Raw genomic sequence first — 23,102 nt, forward strand, 5'->3', positions numbered from 1 at the left:
ATTTATTTTTAATATAAACCTTGTTGATTATTTCGTTGGTTTTACTTCAAACTGTAAATTAGCGAATGACACAATAGTCTTATTATCGGTCATTTTACGATAAGAATTCCAATAACATAACATGAAAAAAAAGTTGTTTCAAGTCGTCAATTGTTCAACATATTTCTCTAAAGGACATATCAGAGAACGGGAAACCAGAGAACCATCGACAAATCTTCTATCGCTAACTTTTTACAACAATTTCTATATACCCGAGGCCAAAAACCATTGTTATGGAAGTTAATTCGTTAAACATAATTGATTGGCGTGTTGTTTGTTTTCAGATACATGTATTGAGTATAAAGAACGCTAAAACATTTTTTTTTACGGAAGTTACAAGTAATCGTTATGGAAGTTAATTCCCCAAGAAATTATACTTTTCAGTAAGAAATATAATCTTAGTATTATTTTTTGTTTGTTTTTTTTTTTTTTAAATAAGATATTGAATAAAGAGAATTAAGAAGCTTGTTCCCAAAACAGAAACACTTTTACCACCTAGACTGCGAAATCATGTCTGGTATATAGTTATGGAAGTTAAATTCGTAAAACAGAGATAACACATTTTGACATTTCGAGAAAATATTTATTTTAATCATCTGACTCTAAACTATAGAACCGATAATGTTATTTAGGTTATATTATCACTTTTGGGTGAGTTCGATTTATTGTGAGATCTACATGGTTGTACAATTTGAAACGAAAGAAGTTAACGGAAGTCAGTCTGTTTTCTGCGACGATTTCACGTAAAACAGGGACCCTGCATTTCTTTGCAAGAATAGGTTTGTTTTCCATTTATATGAAAAACAATTAGTTCAATAATCCATTCAATAAAACCGGAATGCTAATTTCATGTCTTGAAACGAGTTTATGAGTGAAGCGACATTAAGATTTACAGTAGAATACGTTAACTGTATATGAAACTACATACATATGTTGAGTTAAGCGTTGAAACTGATCGTTTTCAATCAATAATAAGAAGATGTCACAACGCTAAATTTCTTAGCGATATAAGAAACTTTTATTCGGTCCCGTTTTTGTAGAATGACTGTTTAAATATCAACTGCAGGATGTCTTCTCTTGCCTCCTTCTGGCTTATGTTGATAGCCTCCTTCTGGATTAGCCATAGTCAACAGCCAGGTGAAAGTGACGTTTTTGATACACCCGCTATTATGGCAGGTGATGTCGTCATTGGAGGTCTCTTTGATATATACTACACCAAACAGCGCGTGAACTGTGATGTCAGCTCCGTGGATGTGTATTCTGTTATGGAGATGGAAGCTGTAAAATGGGCTCTTAAGCGTCTGAACGACATTGATTTCATACCTGGAGTCAGTTTGGGTACATTCATAATTTATTGTTGTAACGAGTAAGACGAGAATTAGGAAATAATCTTGTCTTTTTTGTTCATATCCTTTTTTTATGATTTTTTTTATGATTCACAAATGCAGAATAAAGCAATACAGACTGAAGGAAAAATAATGTGTTTGAGTGAGTTTTGAATTACTATTTATAAATGATTTAAAAATATTTGTTGTATTTATTAAATCGACATTTTTCAAAAAAGCAATGTTTAATCTAAATAACTTAATTTAATGTGATAAGCCCTACTTTATAAATAGTCAGTACACACAACATGGAATAAGTTTGTATTATAAAATAAGTTTATGATTCTATAAACTCCACATGTACAGAAGAAAGAGATACGCGTTGGAAATCGTTTTAAGTCTTTATGTAAGAATAAAGAGAATTTATTCTTCTCAATTAAAAAAAAGGAGTCTATAAGAACTCCAAACTCATAGCCTAGAGTTCGAAAACAATTGTGATGCATGTGTCTTTTATTAATTTTCAATCTAAAGTTGAAAATGGCTACATGTAGCCATTTTCAACTTTAGATTGAAGATTAATAAAAGACACATGTTTTGTAATGTTTCTCATCTCAATTAACATAAAATAGATCAACAATTTTATTTTTAATTAGGAATCTTAGCCTATCCAACCTGTGGGGTGCCATCCTTGTCTGCTCTACAAGCCAATAAATTTCTTCAACTTCTACGTGAAAACAAAACACCAAACAAAACCAAGAAACCGGTGTATATTAAAGGTATTCTAATGAAAATGAGTCAATTTTAGCTCAGCTTTAGTTGAAGTCCAAAACAGGATATTTAAAAAGACAGATGAATAATTTACACTGTGCAGTGGGAGTTGGGTGTTTTGGTATTCTAAAATCAGATACACCAGTATGGACAGTCCGAATTGGGTCGTGACATTGAAAAGACGGATAGTCACGTTTTGGCAGTTTTGTCCTCAAAAGTATGTCACACGAAAGACAGATTCCAGATAGGTTCATCTGGTAAACAAATACGATGTGACACTTTTGTCCTCAAAAGTTTGTCATATGTAAGACAGATTCCGAATTGGTTCATCTGGTAAACAAATACGATGTGACAATTTTGTCCTTAAAAGTTTGTCCTATGTAAGGTAGATTCTGGAATGGTTCATCTGGTAAACAAATACGATGTGACAGTTTTGTCCTCAAAAGTTTGTCACGTGTAAGGCAGATTCCGGATTGGTTCATCTGGTAAACAAATACGATGTGACAGTTTTGTCCTCAAAGGTTTGTCACGTGTAAGGCAGATTCCGAATTGGTTAATCTGGTAAACGGGTTATCTGGTGAACAAATACGATGTGAAGCTGTTTTGGGCATTTTTTTTTTCCGACCGATAGGCTAATTTTGTAGGGTTTCATGTTTGTTCGTTGACATTAATAAAGCAGTGATTTATTTGAGGTTATTCTGTGCATAGTAGTAAGTTAAGACATTATTTCAAGGAAGAGATAAGGATAGAATCTCTCAGGAGGCCCACTAGGGTTTACTTTTACTTTGATGATCTTACTACAGAGAGGAAATTTTGGAAAGATAATTCAAGGACTTTTCTTTCGTAGACTTTTTTCAAAGTATTGAGTCACTGTTTAAAGAAATTTGAAGTGTTTACATATACACGATACTGTCTTTGATATTATTTATGTGATTTAGTTAAACATTCCTCTCTGTGTGAGAGATTGTATTGAGAACTTGGATACTAACACGTCATTTTCTTTCTTTCATTACTTCAGTAGTATCTTTTTGCTATCCGTTTCTCTCTCAGCTTACATAATGTAAATGAACTTTAACACAGTTTTCCATTTTTGTTTAGCCGTAATAGGACCAGCTTTCAGTTCGGAATCTGAAGTCGTATCCCGGATGTTAAGCAGTGTTCCAGACGAATACCAACTCCTTCAGATGTCATATGCGTCGACAGCCGCTTTCCTGACAGATGTAGAAAAAACTAATCTTTATCCAAACTTCTTTAGAACCATTCCATCCGATCAAATACAGATAGAGGTTATTGTTCATTATCTAAATATTTCCATATGTATGTAGTGCAAAACTATATGAATTTATTTTTTGATATTCAAAAACGTACGAGTATTGCAAATTTGCGTTGTACGTACTAAATGCGTTTTAATAAATTCCTTCGCTCATATTTTTTATGTTTTTAATTTAATTTTTTTTGTATTTTCTTGACAGTCAATAGTGCAACTCCTAGTTCGTTTAGAATGGACATACATTGGTATATTTCATTCTGGTGATGCTTATGGCAAGGATGCAGCGAGTGAACTGAATGAAGCTCTTGCAAAGAAACGAATTTGTGTCGCAGCTACGTATAACTGCAACAATGTACATTCTAAATTACGGAATCATTACCACGAAATTCTACTCAATATCACTGTACTTAAAATAAAAGGGATTGTGCTTATTGGAGATGCTGAAATGGCGCTTGCATTTATCGAAAGCATTGGAACCGGTTCATTTATTCAATATCACCCAATGCCATCCATAATTTTTTCAGAGAGTGTTGGTTTACAGTCTCAGACCTTCATCAATTCAGATTCCGGTCAAGTATTTCCAGCATCAAAGGGAGCATTTGTTCTTTCACCCCCACACAAAGAAATACGGGAATTTTCAGAACACTGGAATTCTCTCTTCTTCAATGAAAGCAAATACAAAGAAGAAGTTATATCTAATCCCTGGCTGGAACATATGTACATTGCAAAACACAAATATTCGAATGCCAAAACCTTTCTGACAAAGTATCCAGCGTCAACTTTTCTGCGATACGCTGTCATGGCAACATACAGTGTGGCCAAAATAATCAAAGATGTACACTATAATATCTGCTCTGGTAGGAGAGGGTTATGTTCCGATATGAAAGAAAATCGAGGAGCAGACGTCATAGCAACAGCAGCCCGAACTGTAGTGGATTTTGAGAAGGATTTTGATCGGAAAGCAAGACTTGAAAACATAACAGAGCAAATCTCATTCTCTAACGGTGGTGATGTAAACTTCCACAAGACCGACTTATTATACGAAGTTTACAATTTTCAGGCTTCTAATAAAAGTCTTGATTTCAAATTTGTCAAAGTAAGTATAGAATAATTCTTCCTTTATTGTTTTGAACTAATTTTTGTTTGAATGAAAACTTCCGAAAATTCTTTCTGTATACCAATATTTTCATCGTTATGTGCGCAGGTAGCATCATTAAAGAAAATTGTAAGCTTGGTAAAAGACCAAACAACGGAGTTTTCATTCTCAAAAGACAAGGTCAAGTTCTATAACGATCGGGGAATGGCTATTGAAGAGGTGAAGTCTGTCTGCCAGCCTAACACAACCTGCACCAAATGTCTGTTACATCAAGATAACAAAACTCCCTTGTATATCCCTGGCGATCTCATTGTGGTTGTAACCTTTCCCATTCATGATAGGTCCGCAGAACCTCTTCATTGTGGTCCAGTCAGGCGCTCAATCGGACTCGATGTAGCGTTAGGTGCAAAGTTTCTGATAGAAAAATTGAACAGGGAGAAAGAAATTTTCCCAAATAAGCAAATCGGTCTCCTCCTCCTCGATACTTGCGATGACCCTTTGCTGACCTCAGACAGCATTCTTGAGCTTCATCAGCTACATGGAAAACTGAATGACATAGTTCCGGGTATATCTGATAAGATACTGGGATACGCTGGCGGATTTTCAAGTACTCCGACACTACAGGTGGCAGAAATCACAACAGAGTTAAAAATGGTTCAGGTAAAACATGTAGCCAATCAATTTTGCATTCTTCTTAAAAACAGACAAATTCGACGATGCCACAAGTCGAGTTTTTCATAAACCATAAATCTGTATGTAAATGTTTATGAATTAATCGTCTTACACATATTATTCTTACAGTAGTATTTTTTGTCATAGGTTAGTTGTTGTGCTACTTCCGACTTACTAAGTGACAGACTAAACTACCCGTACTTTGTTGGTTTGGCAACTCCGCTAAATTACACCACTCAGGTCATGCTAAAGATGGTTCAGAAGTTAGGTTCTACTCATATTCAAGTTCTCTTCTCGGACGGAAAATATGGCGAATCGGCTGTCCGATTGATAAAGAATCTTGCTCCTAGCTTTAACATTTGTGTATCTCAAACAGTCCAAGTTGACTATGAAGACAACAGCATCAATAATATTATTTTTAACTTAAGAAGGTATCCTACCTCTCGATATATCTTGGCCTACATAGCGTCGCCTCTTATGCCAAGGATTGCAAAGGCAATCAATGCTGTTATGAACAGATCTGAGTTTCTCTTCATTGGTGATAACAGTTTTAACCATAGAGACTATATGCTAGAGTATCCTAATCTGCGTAGTTCTTTATTAGTTGCGGAACAAAAAATTCCACAGAGCGACGAATATAAAAGTTACCTGAGCAATATGGATCCAACTTTTGAAGACATGCAAGATAGCGAACCGCTCATCTATTTTATGCAAGAAAACCTCAACTGTTACTATGACTTCAGCTTTCGAAAAAAGTTCCCCAGAAAATGTCATCGTGGTTCACATAAGTTTCCAGAACACCTCGATCCTTGGACGCCATACCTGATTCAATCAACAAGAGCACTTGTAAAAGGTGCCTTCTCTGCAATACAACACATGTGTAAGGGGGAGACAATATGTGCGGAGTATAGGAATAATCCTCAGCGGGTTGTGGAACATATAAAAAATGTAACTTTGGACATTGATGGTGATGACGTTAAAAATGACCAACTGTTTGACTCTAATGGAAATGGTGTTCTTGGTCTAAAAATTTATAGCATAGAAGAAGATTTTATAGAGGTGATTATTAACATTATTGTTTTTGTCCACTTCGCTTTGCTTCGTTATTATTCATCTACATACATTGATTTCATTTTATTTCAGGTTGGGGAATGGCAACACGGCCGTGATGACATTTATTTTGAGATAGAGCGTCACGGTCTTAAGATTTATCCTTCTGAATCAATATGTGAAGATGTAATAAAATCAGTACAAAACAGGTAAATTATGGAAGTTTGAAATGATAGGAAATTACAAATACAATAATCAGAAATCTGAACTTGTGGATCAATTTACCAAGAGTTTTAGTCTACATATGAGTAAAAAGTTCTCTCGAGGACGTTTAACAACGAACAAAAAAAAACAATACCAAGAGTTTTATTTATAGCTTGAAAGTTTTGAAAAAAAAAATTAAACAAAAATGTCCATACATTGTAGTGTTATCGCGAAAGACAACAGCAACACTATGAATCTTGTAAAAACGATTTTGCTGTCCATTTTTGCGGGGATTATCCTCATTCTTCTGGTAGCGTTTATTTGTTTATGCCAAAGTAAGTATTAAAATTCATACTTATTAGAATTCTGTATTATGCAATGGAAAAACATGTATTGCAGGCATATACACCACTGAACATCTATTGATAATACTATGTAAATTTCAATTTCAGGAAAGTCCTATCATTTATCATCCATGTCGTCTGTAACCACTACCAAATCAGAATACAATTCTATTGATGATCTCAGTTTTATCAATATGAAAAGAGTAAGTTCTGACGTTTCCTTAAAACTGAGTGAGATTTTTCACACCGATTCTCCATGTGGAACACCCAAATCAGTAAGATGCATGTGTGACATTAAGGAACACATTTCTCAACAGAGAAATGAAAAACTGTCTGCAAGCAACAGAAGTTCACCAATAATTCCGCACTTCAAAAACTTTCCAGGTTCGTCCTTGGAAATTCCAAGTCAACGGAAGATTTTACATCAGAGATTAAGAAGTGAACCTGCATTGAAAATAACTTCGCCAAGCACCACCAGACGTTTAAACTCTGAGCCTCTACCTCCAATTCCCAAATTACGTACAGATTCAGTTGATTTGCCCTACATTCTGGAGCATAAATCAAGACGCCAACACTCCGAGCCAACTCTGCCAACTGCTAATTTCAATAGATTATTGTTTCAAAATAGAAATAGAAAGGAAAGTTTGCAAGATCATGGCTACATTTCTCCAATAACAGGCTCTGATGGGGAGGATCTGCCACTGCATCATTTTCATGAATCAGCACATGAACAACTGGACCAGACTAGTAAAGACAATGTGTTGTTTGTTGTTGGAAATCCCGAAGAGCATGTCCAAGTATATTCTTGCTAAAGAGTGCAGAACATTTTAGTACTAGCGAGTAAATAAATAATATTGAATCAATTCAATATCTATAAAGCACAGTGGACCTTCTCACAAAATACCTTACGACTAAGAGAAAAGTCTCCCAATTTTCTGAAAACGTATAAAGTTGTAGATGGCACAGAAATGTTTTGGTTCTTTTACATTAGAATACATAGTATATAGTGTGAAATATGGAGATAACGAACAGTAATCAAGCTCAAAAGTCCATTGAAACAATATAAATCGGGAACAGAGCAAACACGGACCTCTAAAAACATCAGAGGTGGAATCAGGTGCCATGGAGGTGTAAGCATCCCCTGGAGGAGTAAGCATCCCCGGTCGACCGTCACACCCACTGTGTGCTCATTGTCATGATTGAACAAAGAGAAAAATCGAATCAACAGGGAGATATAAACCCCATATGCAGGTGATAAGGGTATACTGCTACATGAATATACCACTGTCATCTGCATTTGGAGTTAATGTCTTCCAGTTGATTCAGTACGCAAAAGCATGCTCTACGTACGAACAATTTCTAAAACGAGGCAATATATTGACGAGTAAGTTGATGATACAAGGATATCGACTGTCTCGTTTAAAGTCAACATTTTGCTAATTCTATGGTCGATACAATGACCTTGTCAGCAAATACAATCTATCGTTAAATCGAATGTTGACTGAAGTTTTTCTTACAAATTGTTAGGCCATTATTTTCACACTGAATTCTCAACGGATTATTCCGTTTGCCCCATCATGACAAGGAGTACACGGTGGCTGTGACAGATCGACAGGGGATGCTTACTCCTCCATGGCACCTGATCCCACCTCTGATGTTTTTACAGGTCCGTGTTTGTTCTACTCTCCATTTGTGTTTTTCAATGGACTTTTGAGCTTGATTACTGTTCGTTATCTTCATATTTAATGCAGTCAAATTCTAGAGTTTTCTTTCCTTTTCGTCTACACAAATTCCAGTCAAAGGAAGTACATCTAATTTACCGCAACTACTGTTGAATCATCATTGATCGTTAGGGTCCAGCGTTCGTTGATTTCATTGGCTACCCCTATCGATGAATTTACATCCCTACGAACAATAGCTTTGTCATTTCCTCTGCACTATGCAGATCAAGATTAAAATATTGGTTTTTGCTTGTGTGAATATAAGGTATGACTAAAATTAACTTTATTTCATATGCCTTCTTTTTAACAGAATTGCAACCCTTAAATCTTGCACATTTTCCTACCTAGTTGCAGATGGACATGCATGACAGATTTACACATTTTTTGTTCCCCACTTATGCTAAAAGCAGGGGATACTAAGTATTTGTCCATCCACCCCTCTGTCTGTCTGTCACTGTGTGTATCAGTAACACTTTAGTTTGAAGATGATATTTCTATGTGTTCTTTAGCTTTTTAGCTCCCCTGAGCCTAAGGATCAAGTGAGTTTTTCTGATCAAAATTGTTGTTGTTGTAAACTTTTCACAATTTCATCTTTTCCAGAACCTCTGGGAAAGTTCCAACCACACTTAACACAGAACATCCTTGGGTTAAGGGGATTCAAGTTTATTCGAATGAAGGACCACATCCTCTTTCAAGGGGAGATAATTAATAGTAAAAATATAATGACATCTTTTAAAAACCTTCCTCTCAAGAACAAACAAACTAGGCAAGAAAAAATAATACTTAAGTGAAATCTTCATTACATAGTGTAGATTCAAGCTTATTCAAATGACCCCCGGAGGTACATTGTAAGGTGGGGCTAAGGACGTCAACAGGATATCAAAGTTATACATAGGAATATGTGGGAAAAATTTTTTACAATCTTTTTCTCAAGCACAGCATAATCATGATAAGTCATATTGATATAAGAGTATCCTCAGATAGTGTTGATTTTGATTTGTTAAAACCATGGCCCCTGGAAGTAGGATGGGGCTACAACAGGAGATCAAACTTTATATATAGGAATGTATGAAAAAGGTGAAGATAACAATGATCAGTCTAAAAAAAAACAACAACAACAACAACAAAAACAAACTACGATCAAGTACAAAACTGTGAACAGGGCATAAAACACTGATCCCTGGAAATACAAAAGGTGGGATCAGATGTCTAGGAGGAGTAAGAATTCCTGTAGAACGGGCACACCCGCCATGAGCCCTATGTATTGATCGGGTAGACAGAATATTCTGTAGTCAAAATTAGTATAAAAACAAAAGTTTAACAATTGGCATGAAATATGTCAGTCAAAATACGACCCGATGATAGGCTTAGTTTGCAACAAGGTCATTATAACGACCATGGAATTTACGAAATGCTGACTTTAAATGAGGTTATTGAAATCCCTGTGATATCAACTTATATGTCATTAGCCTGCCTCAGTTTAAAACTTAGTCATACTCAGATCATGCTCTTGAGTATCAGTTGGAAGAAATAACACCAAATGCAGTTGATAGCGGGATATTACCGTATAAGCAGAAATTACTAGTCATATTGATATGCAAGCAGTCTCAAGTGGTTTAGATTAAAGCTTAGGACCTTAGTAATAGTTTCTGGATATCTTTTGAATTCCTTTAACTTTTGCAGTGAAATTTTATTTCATAACTCCTTATAACTTAAAGAAGACTCCTATTGATTCTGAAGAATTCATGCATTGCAAAAAATGGTTTCCAAATGATTTTAATTAATTGTCACCTTTTGAAACTTAAGGTGATGACTCTCTCTAAGATTAGAATAACCCCTATTGATTTTGAGGCTAAAAGGTGAAAGGTTGAGGTCACAAATTCATCTTCAATACTTTTACTACTACATGGCCCCTTTAATTTGGAAGTAAAAAGGATGGAGGGTCAAAATTCAAGGTCATGAACTTGTACTCAGTTATACATTTTCCTGATAACATCTCAAATAAGATGGTTGGGTGGTCATGGCCATTTTTAGACTATTGAAACCTCGATCTTAAAAAAAAAAAAAAAAAAAAAAAAAGCTCTATAGTAAACCATAGAAAATTGCAATCCGTATTATCAGTCATGAGCATGATGGAAACAAGTTATTTTTAAAGTAACTCATTTAGGTTACTTCACTTCTTTATGAATAAACAAAGAAATCACTCATTTGAGTTATTTTTTTAATCAGAGTGCCTAGAAATTTTGTCCAAAACATGAATATTTGCAGTTTGCTGCTGAATCTTCAGTTACTGTGTATGAAAAAGCTGCACATACATGTACTTCACTTGACAAACCTGTTATTTCATACACAGATAAGATGATACATTGTACTTCTCAAAATACTGTGTTAATTTTCAGGTAAAAATTATAATATTTTGATGGTCAACTGTACATATTCCTATGATTTTGCCAACTCTTTGCATTATTTTCTTAAATTCTTAAAATATTCCTGTACAATTTTGATATGTTATATTTTTTTGCAAAGGCTTAATCTGTAGATTTTTAGCTCTACTGGTCAGAGACCGGAAGAGCTTATGTGATAGTAAGGTGTCCGTCGCCTGTCTGTAAACAATTTTTCAAAACGCTACTCCTCCTACAGTTTTGGTCCACAAGTAAACTACACTAAAATACGTAATTCTATTTATCATATACTCAACTGTTTGTCACACAGTTTTACTGTTGAATTTATGCAATCATATGATCCAACATTCCGGATCACCACACTGTGGTTTTCTGAATCCATATCACCCCTCTCTGAAAATAATGACGTAGTACAGAGATAAATGACGTTTTTATTCTCGCGCATCAAAAAGTTCCTTGACAAAATGGTTTGTTTAATTGATAAAGTTATGTAATTGATCCAAAAAGTTTCCTTTTATTATATTTTGCTTGTTGTTAAGGGGTATATAATAAATTTATCATTACAACAGTAACATGATCCGAAGAACCATATCACTTCTCGTTGACAGGCACAGATCATCAGATCAATCTTGACGCTTCGTGTCTCGTTTGATCTGATGATCCGCGCCTGTCAACTTGACGTGATACGGCTCTTTTGATCAAGTTATTGTAACAGTTATAATAATATATATATCAGTTTTTAATTTCAATGAACAGTGTTGCCATGGTTACTAAAAATAGAAATTTCTGTGAAACGTTACTCCTCTTACAATTTTGCTCAAATTTCAATATAACTTGGTACACAAGTAGACTACTCTAAGATACATAACTCTGTATATTGGTTTTTGATATCAAAGAACGGTGCTGCCATGGTTACTAAAAATAAAAAGTTCTGTAAAATTCTTTCTAAATGCTACTCCTCCTATCATTTTGGTCTGATTCCTATATAACTTGGCACACAAGTAGACTACACTAAGATACATAATTCTGTATATTGGTTTTTGATTTTGATGAACTGTGTTGCCATGGTTACTGAAAATAGAAGTTTCTGTGAAATACTTCAAAACGCTACTCCTCCTATAGTTTTGGTCTAATTTCAATATAACTTGGTACAAAGTAGATTACACTAAGATACATAATTCTATTTATCACATAATTCTATTTATCAGTTTTTTGATTTTGATTAAGTGTTGCAATGGTTACTAAATTCAATTTCTGAAAAAATTCTTTTGAAAGGCTATATGGTGAATATATATGCAGTATAACTTAAGTGATATTAGATATATCACACATTTTCCAAAATAATGATGACAGTAAGAAAATGTAACTCAGTATCCTGAGATAGATTTATTTCCAATCTCTGTTAAGATAATTTCCATTACAATTACCGATATGTGTATAGGAACATCTCAAATAATGGAGGCAACACTAACACCTTTAATTTTAAAATGGTATTAGACAAGTCAGATGCTATATATCTTTTGTTTAAATGTTCATTAAAATCTTTAAAATCACCATCATTTACTTTAAACATGACTTAAATTGAGAAGCTGCGTAATCATTGAAAGCTTTCTAAAAGGGATATTTAGAATGCCACCAAGGGAAGACCTTTAAATTGAGCACACGGTCCAATAAAATCACAGTATCGCCAACTATGTCTCTGTTCTGATTGGTTGACTCTTTCATTGATGAATCAAAATGAAGGCGTAGACAGTAGAAACGGTTCTCCTGACTCACTTTGAGATAAACATTACACAAGACAAGTCCCATCACAGACGATACACGCTGGAAATTTTGGCATGTCACTTGTAATACATAACAATCGATTTCTTCATGACCATACACATCACAATAGCCATCATACAAGTTCACCCTGCCTGGTAGAGATTTGTTCAGAGTTGTCAATTTGTTAAGATGTGAGAGTCGTTCTTTTTTAAACTTAAATGAGAAATTCCAGACATTTTTGAAAGGTTCAAACCAAGTGTATAAACATCTGTTTCCTTTCAAATGATATGGTTCATTTTCAAATGGCAAGTTTGTAGTAGTCCTTGACACAAAGAGGGGATAGGTCCAAAATAATGACCTGATGACTCTGTATCTCAGTCCCTGGGCTCGCTCTAGGCATTCTGACTGAAGTTGATCAGGGAGATCTGTATTATCTATACAAAACCTACAAGATATAAAAATACTCAGCATTATCATTATTTTATTTCATGCACTATGCATGCTATAAGAACAAGAGGCCCATGGGCCACAATGTTCACCTTAGTCACTATGGCCCTGCTGTTCTTCAACAGCAGATTTTCCACCTCTATATTCCTTTGTAAAATATTGATCTCCTATTGTGGATCTACCCTAGCCCAGAAGATCATGATTAGAATAAATTTCAATCTCCATTACCTCAGGATGCTTTATATAAATATAACTAATCATGACTTTGCTGTTCTTTAGAAGACAATCTTGAAAAATCTTTTCCTATATATTCCAATGTAAAGCTTTGATTGCCCACTGTGGCTCCACCCTACTCCTGGGAGTTGTGATTTTGTATAAAATTGAATCTACACCACCTGAGGATGCTTCCACATATATATGGCTAATCATGACTTTGCAGTTCTTGAGAAAAAGATTTTTAAGATTTTTTCTTATGTATTCCTATGTTAACCTTTGATCGACCATTGTGGCTCCATCCCACCCACCATGGATCATGATTTGTACAAAACTGAATCTACACCAACTGTAGATGCTTCCCCATGAATATAGCTAATCATGGCTTTGATGTTCTTGAGAAAAAGCTTTTTAAAAAATTTTTCCCAATATATTCATATGTAAAACTGTGATCCGACATTGTGGCCCCATCCTACTCCCAGGGGTGAAGAATTGAACAAACTTGAATCTACACTATGTAATGAAGCTTTCACTTAAGTTTCATCTTTTCTGACCCACTGGTTCTTGTGAAGAAGATTTTAAAAGATGTCATTATCACTAATTCTTAATTATTTCCCCTTGAAAGAAGGTTTGGCCCTTCATCTGAACAAACTTCAATCCCCTTTACTGAAAAATGCCCTTTTTCAAGTTTGGTTAAAATTGGCCCCAGTGAATCTGAAAAAGAAGATATAATGCAAACTACGACAACAACAAATGGACAAAAGCTCACTTGAGCCTTTGGCTCAGGTGAGCTAAAAACCAATGTGTATAATCATAACAATGTCTACAGGTCTAATCAACACATACATACAGAAAGATTGCTTTTGGGCCTTAATGGTCACTTGGCAAGAGTGTTGTTATGCATTTTTTTCAAGAGCCATATACATGTAGTATGTTTTCATACATTACATAAAAAATTGCATATAATTTTAAGAATCTTCTTAAGAAGAGAATTTTTAAATATTTATAAATTTATCGGTAAATATTTTATGTATGCATTTCTTCATTCAAGGCCCTTCTACCCCAGGGGCCTTGATTTGATTCTGCACAACATGAGGTAGATTGAACATTTTATCGTTCAATGATAATTATCCTATTGACCCATGACACAGAGTGTTGACAATGTAGCAAAATGAACAGGGGCAGATAATTCTAATCTACATGTTTACTTATTATGGATTATTTTTTAGAATAAATGGCATATACAAGCTCTGGAAGGATTATTATGATTAATTTGGTACAATGAAGTTATTTTTTGTGTAACTCCATTGTATTCTTCAATATTATTTTGGAGTGGATCCGCTCCAATTTGCTACACTGCAACTTTCTGAAATATATTCTAACTGTGTCCTGAGACACAGTATGATTATTCTAACTATATGTGAGGCTGCTTGCATGGTTTAAATGAACTTGAATCAAATTGCCTGAGGATGCTGAAACATAGGACAAATTGTAGGTTTTGATAAGAATCTTGAAGATTTTTCCTATACAAATCTATGAAAACTTTGAATCCCTTTTGTGACCCCATAATGGCCCCTTGGGCCATGGTTTGATTACCAGTACTTAATGGTTCTTGAGAGGAAGATATTAGATGACTTTTCACTTTTTCATAATTTTCAAACTATCTTCCTCTGAAAAAGGGCCATAGATATCTGAATCCCAATCACCAAATGATGCTTTGTGGCATGCTGGTCAACATTTACAAAGGGGGAGAAGAAGTGAAGATTTTAGGCCAGAAGGTTGAAACACAACCCTGTCACTATCTGTTTGAGTTACTCCGTTGACTCAGGAGAGAGAGTGTGATTTTAATTTAGCACTTGTATAACTGGTATGTTTTAATCACATATGCATAATTTTACAAATCATTGACTTTATGATGCAAATTTACACATGTTTCATGACACCAGATAATTTTTATCATTTTTATACAAAAACTGTATAAAAGATATGATAAATATACCTGGTATAAAGATTTCTCCAGAATTGCCTCGTCCTTGTCACAAGGTAAGAATCACGACAGATAGCTGCAAATTTGCCCACAGCTTCTGGATCAATATATGCTGCTAGTGTAAACCACATATCTACTGGGTACACTCGTCTCCCTATACTGTCATCCTTCTTTCTGCTTTTCTTCAGAGTTCTTACAGGTTTTATCTCTGTTTTCAATTAGAAATTTCAATCAATAGCTTCCAAAACATAATTATACATCCATAGGACATGAATGTCCCACCTACTACTAGAACTATATTTGTACCTCATGAAGAAACAAGAGGTCCAAGTGCCACAATGCTCACTTGTGTAGCCTTGCTCTGCTGCTCTTGGAAAATTTGTTTTGAAATAACTTTGTCCTCTACTTTCCAATGAAAATATTGGACCCCACACTGTGGCCCCACCCTAGCTCTAAGGACCATGTCTTATTTAACTTCAATCCACATTACAATGGGATTCTCAATATCAGAGAGTCGGACTAGTGCGGCCTTGCTGTTCTGAGAAGAATTAATATTTTTTCCATATACACTTGTACTGTGGAATCATTTATTTCTTGGGGGTCAATGTTCGTGGACAAGCAAAATTTTACTTGTTCATGGGGATGTAATTTCATAGTTTACTCCTTTATATGGTAGATTCAATGAATATATATGTTTACAAAATAAATGTTTTTTGGGATGTAAATTTGTGGATAAGGGTGACCTACAAAACCCAAAAACATTGGTCCCCCATGAACAATTATGATTCCACAGTATAAATATTATATAAAATTTGATCCCCAATTTTAGCCCCACTCCCAACTCAATTGCTCATAATCTGAACAAACTTAAATCCACATGATGTAGGTATTATATAAATAGTGCACGTTTTTGAGGGTAACAGTTGAAATTGACACCCCAAGGAAAACCATTGTCAACCGACGCGTCAGCGGAGGTTGACAATGGTTTTCCAAGGGGTGTCAATTTCAACTGTTACCCTCAAAAAACGTGCACTATTTATTTTATTATACTGAATGTCTTATTGATTTCGGATGTCAAAAGAAAAATTCGGAGATCGTCGTTAAGTTCACGCTTAGAAAGCTTTCAAACTCCCCGCTTCTGTTTTTCTCAATAAGAATGCTTCGGAAAAGATTTACCAACCTCTTTATTGTTTGTTTGCTACTCAAAAATCCTTTATCGTCTAAAGTTTGCACTCGCAAGGATGTTTCGTCTGTCGTTTATTGTTTTCAAGTAAGCTACATCGGATACAAGCTTTTATTGACGTCGTTTATTCTGCTTCTTTCAAACGCACAACTGACGCTTTGAGAATTCTACGGTGAACCGTACGCGCATGATTTGAACGCATGTGACATTTTCGTAATGTTACCCGTTGTCAGATGTGTTGCTAACGCTGAGGGTAACATTACGGATTGTTAAATGCATCTAACCCAATCAGATTTTAGTATTTAACATGAAAGTATAATAAATTTGTATATCTCAGTTTGTTTTAATGTCACCCTGTTACTCTTGAAAGTTTCTTTTTGTATTCCTTATATACTTGCAAAAAAATTTAATGACCTCCCTAACCCCTGGGGCAATGATTTAAAGAAATATGAATCTGTACTTTGCATTAGAAAAACAAGTATTCCGAGTTTGATTAAAATGGTGCATGAAGTTTTCTGAGTAAATAAGATTAGAAGAAATCTATCATCTATCAAAGTACCAAGTGATGTAATATCTGAGTCCGAGTATTCACCTGAGCATTCACCTGATTCTTCAGCATCTATGTCAAACTCATCTAAATCTTTATCAAACCAGCTAACATCATCAACATCCATGTCTTTTCTTTGATCTGAGAAAAAGGAAAATATTGCACACTATACATGAGGGTCATTAAAATATTATGCAGACTTGTTGCACAGATAACATATTTGATGACAAAAATACCGAAAAAGTCACACACAATATAAAAGAATCTTTACATTCATGGTCAACAAAATTCCATTTCAAAGTATTGTAAATTCTTATCAATTTTGAGTGATTAGTTATGACCTATCATAAAGTTACTGCACAGTTTAAGTAAAATCTGCAATGTGAAAGGCATCATAAAAAACATGTGCACCTTCATTTTCTTAGTGAATTTTCTTCTGTGTTTGAAACACAGCATGTGTTACCCTAACATCCACATACCATTTCTGATTCAAATTGGAAACTACATAACTAGTATGGTATTTTAAATTTAGCTTGTTTTTAAACCCCAAAACTGCAGATATTTCTGAAATACTGTCACTCTCAATAATATTCTTAACTGTCCAGATCAAGTTTCGTCAAATTTATTTTCTTCCCCTCCCCTATGGCCTTTAACTTATATACTACCATCTGAAATTATCTTGCTATTTGTAAACAGGTGTGTGGTAAATCTCTGGTTGATCTGGGTCTCAATTAGCATTTTCCCAAGTACTGTTAGTACACAATTTGATAAAAGTGCACTGCTAAGTGAAATCACTTGACATTATTTTTGCTGTTGTTTTCATAGGAAACACTTCTGAGAAATATTACAATATTTCTGTTAAAACTTCAAATATTACCTAAGAAATATAAATGCATGATAATGTAACAATTAAAAAAACTTTAGAACAATATTTTACAATTGGACAATATTTAATTCAACTGAACTAACAAAAATGGACTTGAAATTTACATCATTAATTGACAAGATTTTGGAATGCACAACATCCAATCAGACAAGTTTTACCGTATGTTTCTCAGAGCTCGAAATAATTGATAAGAACAAAATATTTGTGGAGTATATTCTTAAACATTGTATTGTTTTCTACATGCTGTTTCATCATGGTGGAACGAGTTAATGATGTATTATGAAAACAAAAAATATGTGCAGTAAAAAAGGGGTATGCAGAATCTGAAAGTGTCAATACTAGAGGTGATTAAGAATCAAAATTCATTGGTGCAGAAATATGATTTTTTTAACTGTTGATTATTAAAATCAGAAAATAAACTCAAGGTTACATTAAATGTAGTCGGATTTCTACCCCCTCGCAACAAGTTGGAGCAGATATAGTAATACGCTTGTGTGGGTGAGTGAGTGCGTGCATAATGGAAGTTACCAGGATCGATGTGCTCTTTTGCCAGGGTATGCTCTGCCTTTCTGTGACCTTGTTTAAGCACTGGTTTTGGGCCATGTGACGGTACATATTGTCGTTTTGTACATATTGTCGTCTGCGATAATATGTACAAACCCTCACGGCACATATTGTCGTCCATCGGTACGTATTGTCGCCGGCGACAATATGTGCCGAGACAAGCCTTATTTTCTCCTGCATAATGGACGACAAAATGTACAGTCAAGAACCAGCACATATTGTCGTCGGCGACAATATGTACAGTCAAGGTCAGCACATATTGTCGTCGATATAGTGTTTTGATGAATATTTACTTGAGTAAGGAAAGGGTGATTGACAAACACACACACGCACGAAGGGAGACAGATAGCATTACTAGCAATACTATAGGGAAATTTTGGTCTTTGTGTCCAGGATTGATGTACTTCACTATGATTTGTCAAAGATTCCGTAATTCTTGATATATATGAAAAATAAGCCTATTCTTTTTTTCTTGTACTTTATACTTGGAGGATGAATACATGTATTAGTTTGTTTTTGTTTTTTTTTGTTCAGTAGTATTGATTATTTGGAAATCATTTTTGGCGTTATTCTTATATACAATCAGGTGCCATTATAATTGGTGTTGGGGTTGATACTTTTAGATCACCTGAACTGGAAATTCAAGGGAGCTTTTCTGATCACTTTTTGTCTGATTGTCCCTCCGTCTGTAAACTTTTCACAGTTTCAGCTTCTTGTCAAGAACTACTGGATCAATTTCAACCAATCTTGCGACAAAGCAGTCATGGATAAGGGGGAATCAGGTTTGTTCAAATGAAGGACCAAGCCCTATTTCAAGGGAAGTAGATAAGAATTTGTGATAATATAGTGACACCGTTTTTAAAAAATCTTCTCAAGAACCACTTTGTCAAAAAAGTTGAAACTTATGTGAAAGCTTCATTATGAAGTGTAGATTCAGTTTTATTCAGATCATGTCCATCGGAAGAAGGGTGTGGCTACATAAGGTGATCAAAGTTTTTCATAGAATATTTAGAAAAAAATCTTTCAAAATCTATTTTTCAAGAACTACTGGGTCAGAAGAAATGATACTTATGTGAAAACTTCATTACATAGCGTACGTTCAATTTTGATGCGCTAGGTGGCACGAAAAAGATCCCTCACTGCTCCATGACCCTGAGTGCCAAGTATAGGCATCATTCTGAAATTTCTTGATCCACCACTGAGAAACAGCAGTAGGCCCTTGATTAGTGATGTTCATATGGAAGCATCCTCAGGTAGCCCAGACTCGCGTATCTTTAAATCAAACTGGGCCTAGGGTGGGGCCACAACGGGTGATCAAAGTACATAGGAATATATGGGAAAATTCTTTAAAAATTATCTTCTCAAAAACAGGAAAACCGTGATTAATTATATTCAAATGGAGCATTTCCATTCATTGTCTTGCAACATGTTCTGATGGACGACAATATGCGCAGTGAGGGTAGGTACACATTGTCGCCGGCGACAATATGTACAGGACGACAAAATTTACCGTCACAATCACGCTGCATGAAATAGCAAATGAGACATGTCAGTGTGATTCACACACCAATTACATTCACAAAACTACCAAAAAACAACAAAAGAAATGTTTAAGCAACAATATCTGTGGGGCGACAATATGTACAGTGAGGGTGAGGCACATAATGTCGCCAGCGACAATATGTACATGTGTAACTTTTCAGCCGGCGACAATTTGTACCGATGGTCGACAATATGTACAGTGAGGGTAGGTACATATTGTCGCCGACGACAATATGTACAAAACGACAATATGTACCGTCACAGGTCAGTCTTTTTCTACCTACTAGCCTGATGGGAAAATGAAAGTTATCGATTGACCAGTAAAATTTTAAGTTGATAGTGTGAATGACCAGGGAAAAAAAAATTATTATTTTGAGCCCTGTTTCCGTAAAACTTCCGAGCATCATTTGATATAGATTTCTTGGGATGAAAATTTTTAATGTTACTCTCCAGTACAAGTAATATTTATTAAAAATAGTAATACACACTATAACTTAACTAGTAGTTTCATATCTACAAGCACTGCAACTCTGCAATTTATAGTCTTGAAAAATTTGGACATTTTATTGCAAACCCTCTAACAATGACAGTTGTCATGTGGTTATTGGATTGACATATATGAGGAGAAAAAAAACTTGGTCTGTTATCATCAACATAAAGATACACCTAAACTAAAAATCCAATTATTACATGTAGCTGTAAGCATTAAAGGGTTTTTATCACGTCTCAAAATTTTTTGATATGACAAAGTTTACATGCTATTAAAATCATGTATTTAAAAATCTTTGCTAGAAAATTAATATTTTTGATGTTTCAGCGTTTCAAAGTTTGAATTTCTCAATATGCATATTTTGATCGCCGATGTTACGCGCCATTGCTCTGACGTCATAGGTGTCAATCGTGGTCAAGCTAAGTACTTATTGTGTTTACAAAAGGGCTCATTTGTTGTGTCTATTAACCTGTTAGAAAATAATTAAGTGATAATTGAATAATTGACAGCTTGTAAGGTATAACTTATGGCTCTATGGTGCACAAATGTGCACAAGAAAGGTTTTAGGAAGAATTTCCCCCCACATTTCCTGGACTTGGTCGAGAGATGAAAGAGGGGCCTATCTCTGAAAATACGATCTGGCATTTATCTCCATTCAGAACAATCATTTATGCCCGATCGATCACGATTTTTTTTTCTGTCCTATAAAATGTTTTAAGGAAAGATACTTTTAAAAAAAATAATAAATGACAAACACGATTTTTTTTAAAAGTTGCAAAGAATCTAGTAGGAATGTTGTGAACTTCGTAATGGCATACGGCGCCATTGAAGAAGTGTCATTTCTAGTACATGATATTCACTGCTAGAACAGATAGAAGATATATAGGATTTATTTATTTATAATTAATTAATACAATAATGAAGGAAAATTTAAAATTCCCATACTTATAAATGTTTACAAAGTTAAACTTTAGTAATTCGTTCTATTTAGTCGAAGTCCCGAGTTGTCAACGGCTTCGTCTTCGGTGACCTCTCTCCAATTGTCGGCATTTTTTCTAGTTATTTCTCTCTGCTAGACGTTCATACCTAAAAGATTGACCGTCCATAACTAAAGGAATATAGTCAATGTCAAAATTTCAACCGGCCGTACTGTGTATTCTACTTATTTAGCGTAAAAATCTATTCAATATATTTTTTCTTACGATAAGCTTTACGAGTTCTATTGACACCTATGACGTTTCAGTACCACGTGACCCCTATCTAATCAGTGGAGATTTTTACTTCGAGGACCCTATATTACCGGCGTTTTATCGTCTAATTACGGCTGTTTTCAACATTATTTCATAATTAAACCAATATTATGTGTTTTAAGAATATAATAGTGTTTCATTTTTAAGAAATTTAGATACGTGATAAAAACCCTTTAAGTACTTTGAAAAAGTCTGGAAATGAATGAAAATAGGATAATGGGTGGGGGATTAAATAAGTGTATCATAGTATGTGAATACATAAGTATCTACACAATCTTACGTTTAATATTAGTTGATATAGACAAAATAGCCTTCTTCACTCTAGTTGTCCCTTGTTTTGGCACTTTAGATGAGTCAGCAAAATCACCAATTGTCACATCTGAAGAAAGTAAAAAAATCAAGTAAATTTTTTATCACATTCTCACCCCCTTTATTCAATGGATTTTAGTTTTAATATTGGATAAAGTTCTGAGGACTGACATGAATGCCAGACTTTCCAACACTTAGCAGGAGCAGTTTTGTACACTCCTAATTTTTGTATAAAAAATAGTATTTTGTGTGAGCATATGCATGGACTTCAAATTTAGATTGAGTCTTCATTTCTAAATGTCTTACTTTCGTTCTCTAGTCCAATTAGACCGATAATTGAATGTGCTTTCATATATTTGTGTGTTGTACTTAGCAGGTCTGGTACAATCATTTAATTGTGTAGCTTTATTTTGCAGAATTCAAAATAGCTTGATTTAGCTAGTTAATTTTTAATTTTTTTTCTGAAAAAACTGCATATAAATAGCTTTTATCAAGCTATATTGACTAGCTTAATAAAATTATATAGCTATTTCAAGCTATATAGCTAAATCAATAGATTGTGTTGGACCTGTTAAAATGAGACTTAATTAAGAAAACTTGTCCTTATCATTTATTTATCTTTTTCTTACTTTCCATGTGGGGGGGGGGGGGGTTAAAACATCGGCTAGAAAACCAGCTGTCATCGAAACATTTAATCCATTTATCATGAACGCCACATAGATGGACTTAATTAGGATCCAACAACCTGCTAAGCCTCTTTATGTTTCGATTCCGTAAGACAATTTCATTTTAACAACAGAAAAACTGAGAACGTAAACATAGCTTAGCAAAGTAACAAAAACCTTTATATAAAGTTCTGCTAAAGCTTAAAATAAAAATTCTACACCGGTTGCTATAATACATAATAAGTAAAATGCAGAAAAATCTAACCATTCTGTATCCCTTCTTCCGTGCCTATGTTATTAGGGTTAATCCTCTCTTTACCTTTTCTACATTTATTTCTTAACTTTTTTCTCATATTGTGAAAGG

The 23,102-nt window shown here is 34.5% G+C and overlaps 2 protein-coding genes across 2 annotated transcripts; one reads left to right on the forward strand and one right to left on the reverse strand.

The window, feature by feature from the left end:
* Positions 1 to 1,106: 1,106 nt before the first annotated feature.
* On the forward strand, positions 1,107 to 7,580 carry LOC133194835 (uncharacterized). The gene is made up of 9 exons (XM_061330744.1): positions 1,107 to 1,377; positions 2,018 to 2,140; positions 3,231 to 3,418; positions 3,605 to 4,498; positions 4,607 to 5,158; positions 5,318 to 5,567; positions 6,315 to 6,429; positions 6,647 to 6,759; positions 6,877 to 7,580. The coding sequence occupies exons 1-9, from the start codon at positions 1,107 to 1,109 to the stop codon at positions 7,578 to 7,580; spliced, it is 3,210 nt and encodes a 1,069-aa protein (XP_061186728.1).
* Positions 7,581 to 12,254: 4,674 nt separating this feature from the next.
* Positions 12,255 to 23,095, reverse strand: LOC133185302 (transmembrane protein 183-like). The gene is made up of 5 exons (XM_061320436.1): positions 23,004 to 23,095; positions 22,045 to 22,143; positions 17,078 to 17,173; positions 15,315 to 15,510; positions 12,255 to 13,100 (listed from the first exon to the last, which is right to left on the reverse strand). Exons 1-5 carry the CDS (start codon positions 23,089 to 23,091, stop codon positions 12,503 to 12,505), a joined length of 1,077 nt encoding a protein of 358 aa, XP_061176420.1. The 5' UTR covers positions 23,092 to 23,095; the 3' UTR covers positions 12,255 to 12,502.
* Positions 23,096 to 23,102: the final 7 nt, after the last annotated feature.

This window comes from Saccostrea echinata, unplaced genomic scaffold (assembly GCF_033153115.1).
Source record: "Saccostrea echinata isolate AGI-Se365-2 ecotype Australia unplaced genomic scaffold, CSIRO_AGI_Sech_v1 ptg000001l, whole genome shotgun sequence".
Lineage (NCBI taxonomy): Eukaryota > Metazoa > Mollusca > Bivalvia > Ostreida > Ostreidae > Saccostrea > Saccostrea echinata.